This window comes from Anas acuta, chromosome 17 (assembly GCF_963932015.1).
Source record: "Anas acuta chromosome 17, bAnaAcu1.1, whole genome shotgun sequence".
NCBI lineage: Eukaryota > Metazoa > Chordata > Aves > Anseriformes > Anatidae > Anas > Anas acuta.
The window spans coordinates 86146-97690 of record NC_088995.1 but is presented as its reverse complement, the minus strand read 5'-3'; the positions used below and the strand labels follow the sequence as shown (position 1 = coordinate 97690).

General features: G+C 37.7%; 1 protein-coding gene across 9 annotated transcripts in view; it reads right to left on the bottom strand.

The window, feature by feature from the left end:
* Positions 1–2667: 2667 nt before the first annotated feature.
* The window catches only part of KREMEN1 (kringle containing transmembrane protein 1), a 33195-nt gene continuing 24317 nt past the window's right edge, over positions 2668–11545 (bottom strand). For 3 of the 9 annotated variants that reach the window (XM_068654098.1, XM_068654103.1, XM_068654106.1), the window contains exons 7-9: positions 11082–11240; positions 9067–9151; positions 3762–8507 (exon numbers count right to left, since the gene is read on the bottom strand). In XM_068654098.1, the coding sequence (XP_068510199.1) occupies positions 8345–8507; positions 9067–9151; positions 11082–11240 (407 nt within the window). In that variant the 3' untranslated portion in view covers positions 3762–8344. Of the gene's footprint in view, positions 3685–3761; positions 8508–9066; positions 9152–11081; positions 11241–11545 lie in introns of those variants that run through there. The other 6 variants (XM_068654102.1, XM_068654104.1, XM_068654101.1 and 3 more) reach the window with 5 other exon arrangements.

Genomic DNA, 11545 nt, shown 5'->3' with positions numbered 1-11545 from the left:
TGTGTGGAAGTTGTCCTTCTTGTTTGTGGTGAAAGGACACAGCTGTGCTTCTCAAAGTACAGTCCTATGTGGACTGTTTTCAGCAGCAGGGTTTCTTTGTTTGTTTGTTTTGGGGTCTTGTTTTGTTTTTAATAATAGGTAAACACATATATGCATACACGTACAGATCCTAACAAAAATGATCACAAAAAATTTGTAAGTGGGATTTTTAGGAAGCAACACGCAATGTTCTGTCTCAGGGCCATTAAATTTCCAGGTAAGTGCCACACTTGAATATCCAGCAGATCTATTTATCTGTATGGTTTTATGCTTATTATGAGGTTATTACTTGACAATTTGATCTCCTTCCTGGTACTGTCCCCAGGTAGTCTCACCCATTATCAGTGTTGCATGAGGCTTCCTGTCACTTTAAGGTCTCCGCTCACACGTGGTTGATCTTGCTGTTGAGGAGGGGGAAGCTAGACATTTTCATTGCAGGAAAACAGACTACACAGGAAGGAAGGGGAAGAAAGTATAGGGCACAGAAGGAAAGGAGAATGTTTGGGAAGTTAGCACACCAGAGTATGCTGTGGAAAAGATGGGGTTAAGAGCTCTGACATGGGAAGGAAACAGTAGGAAACACAATGAAGTTCAGACTGCAAGGTGGTAGTTTTAACTAAAAAGGTATCACTTAGGACTCTGTATTGTATGGAGGCTCTTTGAGGGGGTCATAAAAGCCACTGAAGCCTTGAATCACAATAGAGTGTCACCTTTTGGAAGGCTTCCTCATTTATGTTTGGAGCCTGCATGTTCCTTATAGCAAAGGAACTTATTTCTGGTTTAATTTCAGGTAAAAATAATCTTTTGTCCTGAACTAGAACTGTTTTAGGACCTGAGCCAGCGTGATGCAGATGGATGCAAGTAGATAAATGATGTTGAATAGTCAAGCTAGATCCAAGCCCATACCCTGGATCATGAAATCACAGGCTTCTCTGAAATTGAAATCAGTCATTTTGTCGGCAGAGGGCATAATTTGACCAAAGACATTAGAAGAGAGTGGCTTTCAGGTATGTAACAGCTAGAGGACAGCAATCTCCATGTGCGTACATGTATATGTGATGCATGTATATATGCTACTGTTGAAATCATTTGCCTCTATATGTTATTTATTTCTGATACTGTAATACACGCACACAAAAATCCCTTCCAATCTCCTTCTTCAGTTTCTTCCATCTCACAAAGATGTTCACCTGGTAATTCCCTGGACTATTCCCCACCTTTCATCTAAGTCTGTTCAAGTGCACTGTAATTCATTCTCCTCAGAATTCTCCCAAGAAGAGAGCATTCTCTCCAACCATCTGTATTATATGGGAAAACACCATGTCTGATGTGCTGTGAATCCTTCTATCATGAGGATCAATTAGCGTCCTTATTTTAGGTACTATGGGAAAGCCTGGTCTGTGTGAGATGATGGGCAGAATAATGGAACAGCAACAGGCAAGAGGGAACTAAGCAGCACTGGCAAGTCATGTTCACTTCTCAAAGTAAATGCCTCTTTTTTGCTTAACTTGAATGTGGCACTTTTTTTTTTTGGGGGGGGGGGTAGTCTGTCTCTTCTTAGTTGTGACTTTTTCTTAATGACTAAATAGTTGCTATAAAAATATATTTGTAAGGGGAAGTTATTTTCATTGCTGTGGTGTTTCTGTAATATTATCTCATGTTAGCTTTAGCAATATGGGGTACATCTGTCATCCTAAGACAGGTGGTTATATTTTGCACAGTAGTGCATTCATAACACAGTGCTCAGCATTTATTGGTGTTCTCTATGCCTACAAGCTCTTTATGATCCTTGTGTTAAGAGTATCTTTTAAATATATCTGTGTTCATACAACTGGAGCCAGCCTGCCCTAAGTCTTTGTTCAGGGAGACAACAGTATACCTGAAATCAGATATCTTATGTGGACCTTATCTAGATATAGAGGTTCTGTGCTTCCACAACTTACTTAGTAAAAAAGTGTTTCTTTCAAAGTAAAGAATGCATTTCCCTCTTGGGGAATGAAACTGCTGTTAAAAAAAAAAAAAAGAAAAAAAAAAAAAGCAACAGTTCCCAGAATAAACAGATTTAGGAGGCATCTGAACCCTAATGCCAAGAAAGGAGAGCAGAACAATATCCTCTATATAAGAAGAGGCCAATGCCTGTATGACAGTAGTGTTTCGAAACAAAAGTAAGAGTTTGAGTCCTGACATGAAAAGGTGAAGCTAGAGATGATTTTGGTACCTGACACTGGTATTTAGACATTTACATAAATGAAGCTGAAGCTTTGTGTGAGCAAATGTAGCATTATTTTGGTCAGAAGGACAAATTACTGAAAGAATAAAGTAATTTTGCAAGAAAATGAAAGCAGCATTACCTTTAGCTAGCAACATGATGATGTTACAATTTGTAGAGAAAACCCTGAAATAATTATTTTAATAAATTCTAACAGTTTGAAAACATATCATCTGAAAACTTCAATATGCTGTTACATCAGAAATAGCTTTTCAAAGCAATAAAATATTTTCCTTATATAATCATCCTCTTCATTTTCAGCTTACAAATCCCCACAGCAAACAAGCCACTGGTAAACTACAGTGTTTCTGCCTCTGCTACGCAACTCTCTTCTACACTATAGTAATGCTAATAACTCATGCAGAAATTCACTGTGTTTAATTTTTTATAATTGTTAATTACAGCCATTTGCTGAACACAAGATGACCACACGTAGGCACAACACATATTTCAGTGGTGAGTAATTTCAAGTTTGATCTGTTTTCTTGACAGTCTTATTTGGTTCATGTGATATCCTTTGGATTTACAGTAAATTGTCTTGAGACTGAGATTCAGAATGCCTAATTTTATCCCAAAGCACAAGTGCTCAATAAAGATGTGAAACAATGAGTTGCATTAAATGTATGTGTTGTGGGGATATTGCTATAGAAAAACGACACAATCTGAAGGCAATTATATTTTTCACTCTCAAGATCTCAAGGTAGTAGAATGATAACTTTGTTCAAAAATGTCTAGAATAATTTTCAGGTGAAACTATCACTGAATTGTATTTCTTTAGAGGATTGTGAAACGCTTATTTGCAGGCTATTACGTAATAGTTGAGCAAGTCTTTGTCAGGAGTTATGTTTTTGTAGTAGACCTTTCCATTAGGCAAAGTAGTGCACTAGAAAATATTTGGCAGTCTTTTCCACTGCCTGAGAAAAGTTATTAAGCAGAAGATTGAACTGGAATAGTCCTGCTCATTTAGTGGCAGGCCAATTGCCTGCTGATGTGTTCACCTATACTCATACAGAAAGTAGATTCATTTTCCAGGGCTATCAGTAAAAAATCTCATATTTATAGTATTGCCAGGGGAGCTTGGAATACAGAGACCATAATTCTGCAATACTGTTGGGTTGTCTGGATGAGCAGTGTTTTTAAAACTCCTCAAAACTGTACTGGCTATAGAAAAACTGTCAAAAACATGTCTTAAATAAGATGATGTTGTTAATGCTTGATTGAAAAAGCAGATGAAGGTGTTGGATGTTAAAATGGTCCTGAAAATACATGCAGATGGATTTTCAGAATCTGATGAATGGCCAAATACACTTACAATCTAGGCATGAGATTCAAAGGAAGACAGAGCATCTTAAGCAATTGTTTCATCAGCACCTATTCTGCAACAAAATTGAGAGTCTGCGTTACTCTGTTCTCAGTGCTTTTCAGTCACACATATCAATAAATTATCTTCAAATTTTACTGTGGTTACAATGTATAGAATATTTATTTTTTCTCAGAATGTAATCTAACATATTTTCTTCCTATGAAATGTTAGCAAGATACAAGCATAATATGCTGTATTAAATAATACATTTCCTATACATATATAAATATATATATTACTATGATAACAGATCACACATATTTAAATTACAGTCTCTATTTTCCCTCCAACATAACAATATTAAGACAAAAGTACATATAAAATCATTTAGTCAACAAACAAACCTATTTTTTTAAGTAGATTTTGAATTAGGAAGGCCACCTTTCCAGCTGGTTACCATCCAAAGTCCACATATTCTGTAGGCTACTGTAACTGACATGCTGCATAAAGTTAAGAGGCAATGTCACAAAACGCTACAGTGGCAGTGCCATCCATAAGTACTCACTGCCCTTGCTTCTGGTGCAATCCTCTCTTTTTCCTATGGCTTATTCTCCACATAGCTAAGATAGCTCACATTTCTGTGTAACCACCCAATAGATAAGAGAATTTCTCACTGCTAAAAGTAACAGCTGGGAGACAAGAAAGGATCTGGGGTGCCGGTCAACAACAAGCTCGACATGAATCATCAGTGTGCCCTGGCAGCCAAGAGGGCAAACTGCACTTTGGGGTGCATTAAACACAGCATAGCCAGCCAATTCTGGTGATTCTCCCACTATGTTTAGCCTTGGTGCAACCTCAGCTTGAATATTGTGTACAGTTCAGGTCTCCACAATATAAACAAGATGTTAAGGTCCTTGAAAGCATCCAGAGGAGGGCATCAAAGCTGGTAAAAGGGCTGGAGGGCATGCTCTATGAGGAGAGGCCGAAGATGCCTGGTTGTCTAGTCTGGAGAAAAGAAGGCTGAGAGATCACCTCATTATGCTACAAATTCCTGAGCAGGGGAATGGAGAGGGAGGTGTCAGTCTTTGCTTCCTGGTGACCAATGACAGGACATGAGGGAATAGCACAGAGCTGTGCCACAGGAGGCTGAGACTGGACATTAGGAAAAAATTATTTACCGTGAGGGTGCTGGTCCAACACTGGAATAGGCTTCCTGGTGAGGTGGTTGATGCCCCATGCCTGTCAGTGTTCAAGAAGCATTTAGACAATGCCCTCAATAATGTTTTCATTGTTGGTTAGCCTTGAAGTGGTCAGGAAGTTGGACCAGATCATCTCTGAAGGTCCCTTCCGAATGAACTACTCTAGTCTAACTAAGTGAAGAAACAATGATGGTAACTTTTAACCTGATCAGTTTATTGCACTACTACATAGCCAGGCATACCAGCACAACAAAGTGTGGAAGGGGGCAGGGGCTGGAATGTGTGTATGTGAGAAGCAACTCCTCATGATGGCATTATTGTCAAAACAGTTGCCTTTGAAGTTGTGGCCAATAACACTTTTGCAGCCCGTCCATCCTATTGAAAGAACTACTAGGTAGGAGTTTGGAAGGCCATTCAGATAAAATTCCAGAGAAATTCCCATTCTGCAGCTATTTTCAATTTGTTGAAGTGCTATAAACACAAACATGACATTTAGAGTTATGTGCATCATCCAGCTGTCAGTGCTCATCTGCTAATGTCATAGGGGCATGTATCACTGTGTGCTGAAGCATGTGGGATTACAACAGTTGCGTGTCAGTCTTTTCTTCCTCTACCAAAGCCTTATAGCAAACATCATAAAGTGCTGTATTAATGTATATGGTATATGTTGGCCATATACCACCATACTGCTGAAGTGTCTGTGCTATGATTACAAGTGACTATATCAAGTTTTGAAACAAAAATACCCTTCAGAGATCTGCCTGTTCTTTATGGTTTCAGGCACAGATAGTAAGAAGTGCTACAAGGATCCTCTTGGTGCATTTCTATCTGTTACTGTTTCCTAGTAGTAGAGGTATCCAGAACTGGGCAATCTGAAAGACTTTGGGGAATATAATTTTCTTGACACTTTTGTCAGTGCATTTTCCAATGTACTGTGCAATACCATAAGCTTAGTCATTGTTGACATGGCCCGTTGATCTACTGTAAGTGCTATTTCTCTGGCTCTTATGTATGGAAATAAGATAAACATTCCCTAAGAAAGGCACGTGAAATATTTAGTTATTTAAAAGGTAGCTGAGGAAGTGATCTCGGTTTCTAGATTCTCTAAATTTTGCACTAGTATCATCATCTTTTTCTTGTTGTTTGTAAAGGGATTTCTCCAATTTAATAGTGAAATTAAAATCCTTTCTGAAAAAGAGATGTAAAAAATGTTCTGCCTTTTTTTCCTTTTACAGTGGGTAGAAAACAGTCATGGGAGGCTCCTTATGTTTTTTCAGGTTATCAGCATTAGTTAACTGCTGTATGAATTTTCCTTTGACTGTATATGTTTAACTGCTCAAGAACATTTGATAAAACAAGAAACAAAAGCTTCCTCAAAATGTGCTCGTAACTTAACTCTTAAGGATCTAGTTTATTCCGTGACTCCTTCGTAGCTGTCCATTAATGAGTCAGAATAACCATCTAGAGGAGGTAAATTAATTTGCTTCACTACAAATCTTTGAAAGACTCTTTCACTGCACAGCATGATGCAAACACAGACTGTTAAAAAGGCAATTTTAAATTTTTCATTGGGTCTGAATCAGACAATATTTTTTAGTCCAACCTGATGACACATAAGAGAGAACTGGCATATTTTACAACACTTCCAATCTTGATTTTTGGCCATACTTAATTATTTTTTCCTGTAACCTTTCCAGCAGTTCATGCAAAATGTGCTAGATGTTTCCATAATATTCTGATTCTGATATAAACAATTCCATAACTGCTGGCTTAGTAAAGTCCTTTTTCTATTAAGCATTTATTGTGCAATTGTGGCAGTCATCTATGGTACATAAATGGAGTTGGAATTAATTTAGTTCAGGTAAAAGACTAGATGTAGAATGGCAAGTAAGGCACAATATTTCACTGTTCCATCTAAAAGATGCCCAAATTTTTGAAGGAAAACTATAGTCTCCATGAAGAGAAGGGCTTTAGAGTTTAAAAACAGAATGACAAATACTATAATGAATGCAAACTGTGTCAATTTTCTTACTTTTCTTCATTATCTTTTGCAGACGCATTGAGCAGTTGTTCTCAGATCACAGGTCTGGTGTATAGAGTATTGGTATGCTTAAACTTATATTTATTCCTTTTCTAAGGAATAAATTCCAGTTCTAACTGGAATTACATGTACTGTACTTTAATGTCACTAACATAGTTTAAGGAAATGCTCACTAATGTAAACTTTTCTAGTCTACCTATCTGAGCTGTATTGTCTGTTTTTCCTAAGTATCTTGCTGAGCTGGACTTGAAGCTGAAAGTCTCACTGTTGATCCCCAGTGGTGGGATGAGAAGTCTGAGCAATTTAGGTAGACAGATATTCTACAAAAGAGAAAAAATAGTTAATGCTGTCTGTTACAACCAAATAGAAATGATTTCACAGATTGGATCCCCACTGATATTTTAGTTCTTCTATAATTAGTCTTAAAAATGCAATGCCATTTTAATTTTGCAGGCAGGGAAACACTTTCTTAGCAGTTAGTTATCAAGGCAACTGTTGTGCATGTTTTCCAATGCACAGCCTGGCATAGGTGTTGACAGCAGAATACAACTCTGTAAATATTTACGGCTGCTGGGATTAATACCTGTAACCTTGGAGTGAGAATTGGTGTTAGCCTCACTATCTAAAAATTTAGTTGATTTATAATTTCCTTGAACAATCCTTTCAGAAGTCCTAAGCTCACATCCAAAGTTAATGCAGGACTTCAGAATGGCATATGATAGTCTTTGAAAGGAACACTTTATGTGCAAAATTGTCATAATCATTGGTGAATCTGACTGCTCACACATACATACTTGTTTATAAGTGTCATGCACACCTTGACCCAGTGAGAATTAGTCCAATGACACATTTGCAGCTGACGCTCCATTGAGAGTGTGCCTCCTGAATTTGATTTGATTTTTGTTTGTATATCTCTGCTTGTAGGAACAGAAAAATCTAGAAATAGAGCATTGGCAACCAGGCTGATAATTCCTCAGTCTTTTACTCCCAATTTACTGTATAGTGCCATTTAGAGATGTTTACATTAAAGCCAAATAAGCTCTGGCTTCTGTGGCAACTGAACAGGGTATCAATATCCACCTCTGTCTTCAGCCTTGAGAATAAAGAGACTAAAATGGCCTGATTAATATAGTGACACAGGAAGACAAAAAGTCCTCAAGCTGCAGATAATCATTCAATTACTTTTGGCAGGGTTGTGAGATATTTTGAACTTTACAGGTTTTCACTTGTATTTTAAGTGCACTGGTTTAAAGGCAGCAGTTTACAGTACTGCAGGTTTGATGAGCACCAAATATTTCAAAATTATTGCATCAATTAAATCTGTCATCACTAATATACAAAAGAAAACAGCAGATCAAGCAAAGTCTTTCAAAGGCCTTTGGAAATGGACTTTTTGGAAGACAAGTATGAGTTTGGATTTTTTGAAAAAAAAAGGATTATTCCTAAATCACCTGGATTTTAAGAAGATTGGTTCCTGTAAAATAAAAGACAATTCAGTTTCCCACTAGTGGATTGCAATCATCTTGTTGAGTTCGAAGCTTCTTCTTGAAGATGGATATTGATGTGGATGGCTGGTAAAATATACTCCAGATCTCACCAGCAGCAGTAACCTCATTGGAATCTTCCATTTCAATTGCAGATGGTATTTGATGGGATCTAAGAAACATGAGTTAGTTCACAATAAGTATTAAGGTGCACAGGAAGCTACTATTATTAGTATGTTTGCATTACTGCTGCACTGATAATGCTAACGAGTTCCTCTATATCTGTGACCATATGTTTTTTTCTACCTGGTACACAGTTACATAGGTTTTTGAAGGATTTGTTGTTTGCTTTTTTGACCAAATGACAAACAAGGCATACTGTTGCTATAATAGTTGCTACCCTAATGAAAGCAATTAAATTAATGTCTGTACATATTCTGTTACTAATTACTATTAATTCATGTCCTTGTATATTTAAGTTAGATTGTAGTGTGTAAATACAACACAACATTTATGATTTGTTCAAAACTCACCCATCATTTCAGTCAATGAGTTAAATAGATGCTACCCTAGGAAACAGGGAAGTTTTTTTAAAAAGATGTACTTAATTAGTATCCTATTGAGGACAAAAATATGTAACATATAACTTGATTTTAAATATGACTAGTTTCACAGTATCATAATGCAGAGAAATTAAGTATACCAGAATTGGTACAGAGCTTCATACTTACTTCATGGTAATGTGGAGAAATATCTTTGCCAATATGGCTGTAACACTTAGGATGAGCAGCGCGGTGAGACTATATATTGTCCACTCTGAAGAAGAAAAATGAAAACAAAAAGCAGGAGAAAGGAGAGAGGAAAGAGGAGGAGAAGAAGACAGAATGAAGAGGAGACAGGAGAGGAGAGGAGAGGAGAGGAGAGGAGAGGAGAGGAGAGGAGAGGAGAGGAGAGGAGAGGAGAGGAGAGGAGAGGAGAGGAGAGGAGAGGAGAGGAGAGGAGAGGAGAGGAGAGGAGAGGAGAGGAGAGGAGAGGAGAGGAGAGGAGAGGAGAGGAGAGGAGAGGAGAGGAGAGGAGAGGAGAGGAGAGGAGAGGAGAGGAGAGGAGAGGAGAGGAGAGGAGAGGAGAGGAGAGGAGAGGAGAGGAGAGGAGAGGAGAGGAGAGGAGAGGAGAGGAGAGGAGAGGAGAGGAGAGGAGAGGAGAGGAGAGGAGAGGAGAGGAGAGGAGAGGAGAGGAGAGGAGAGGAGAGGAGAGGAGAGGAGAGGAACTCAGTGCATTCATTTACTTAGAATTTTTAAAGTAGATATACAGCAGAAAAGAAACACATAGCCTTTGTATGCTTTACTCAAAGCTGTAATTTGAAGACACATTAAGCCTTTAGGTAACAACTGGCAGAAACTGTAACTCAATCTGGAATGTTTTTTCCCATGGAGGACTACTCCCTGTAAAAAATCAATACTGCAAAAATCCAAAGCATATGCCAGTAAAATTTTCTAATATATCTATGAAAGTAAACAAAACTCACTCAGGGGAAATATTAAAAAGCAGACTAAGGAATATACTAGCATATATGCTGCCAGTAGTAACTGTAATGTTTGTAAGCAGGTGGCCTAGTTTTATATCAGTAATTATGAAAGTAATCACTTTATTTTTTCCTTTCTAGAGTCTACTGAGACAGTTGATCAGTATTTGTGCTCTCCTATTTTATTACCTTATGCTGAAGGCTCTTGGGCATTGTATTTTGCATTCCAGTTTATTTTTTTTTGGTACCATCAGGTCAAGCAGGACCTGAATAGCTTGACACAGCGTAACATCTGAACTACTTAAAAGACTGAGATTGGAGGGGAACAGATTTTAAATTATTAGATCACTTTTCATTCTGACTCCCATAGTCTCCAACCCATGCTGCATGCAGGAATGCCAGGAGTTACACTTACATCAGTATACAATTTGTCTAATTTGGGTATATGCAGCTAACATGCAGTCACATTTTTAGACTTCAGGAATGAAGACATAGCTTCAGGACTACAGAACTATTAGAGTGTGCATAGAGAGACCAAAGTCTAACTCCATCAATATGTAAAAGCAGGTGCCCAAGGTATTTTAAAGATAAATGAGACCAATAATGATATTCCGGTCTTCAGTTATTTGCAATTTAACAATCTCCTGAATGAAGGGATGTCTTGGAAAATGAGCTCAAGATACTTGACAGTTTTCAGCGACATCTCTTGAAAGATGAACCTGCTTCACTTTTGCCTAGCCCTCTCTGTAGTTTTGCTCTGGCTTGTGTGAATTGGGATAACTGGGCTGCATGTAGCATTCAGGCTAATTCCAGACTCTGTAAGTGCTTGTACTTTCTTTCAGCACCTTTTGCGACTTCTACGGTATGCCCTGGTCACTGAAACCAGTTCTAGTAAGGAGGCTGCTTTCACTTGCCATTTGGTTTTACTACTTATAAAAAGTAAGTAACAAATCAAAGTAAATAAATATCTTTCTGATATGCTTTCATTCTCAAAGACTCATTTTCACATTATTTCTAAATGATTTATACTGAGAAGTCAGTTTTGAAAAGCAATGAGATCAGTGCAATTAGTGATAATTAGATTACATGAAAATAATTCTTCAGGCATCTATCAGTAAGAGGCATAGTGGATCAGATAAAATGGGGTAGGAGGCAAAGGTGATAATGATTCTAGATTGTGCCAAAACAAAGTTTTCCTGTTTTCACATTTCCTTGTAATATTACCAGGCATGGAGCTACTAGGATGACTTGGACTTGTTGTGATGACATAAAGTATCTTTGATGACCGAGCTGCATTGATACTGAGATTTGCATGTTCATGTATCTTCTCTGAAAGTGTCTGATTCACTGTAATCTTGTTTTGATGCACACTGTCCTTCACAGCTGAAAACAAAACAGTGTGATTATACAAACAACTTCTTAACAGATGTAATTGGGCATTACTTTGTGCTTGTAAACAGGCATATGCTTCCCTCTGGTTTACTTAGAGAACTCCAATAATCATATTATGTCTGATGCCAGAAAAATTGTGTGCTTCACCAAGCTGGGGTTCTCAGAATTTTTCTGGAAGTGAATTGTTCATCATAAGAGCAGGTACAACTCAAGGACTGAAATGTTTTTTCCTGATCTCCTGAGGACTTTATAGCTGAGTAATTATTGGAAATAGCTGAGATGAACCAATGGTGCAG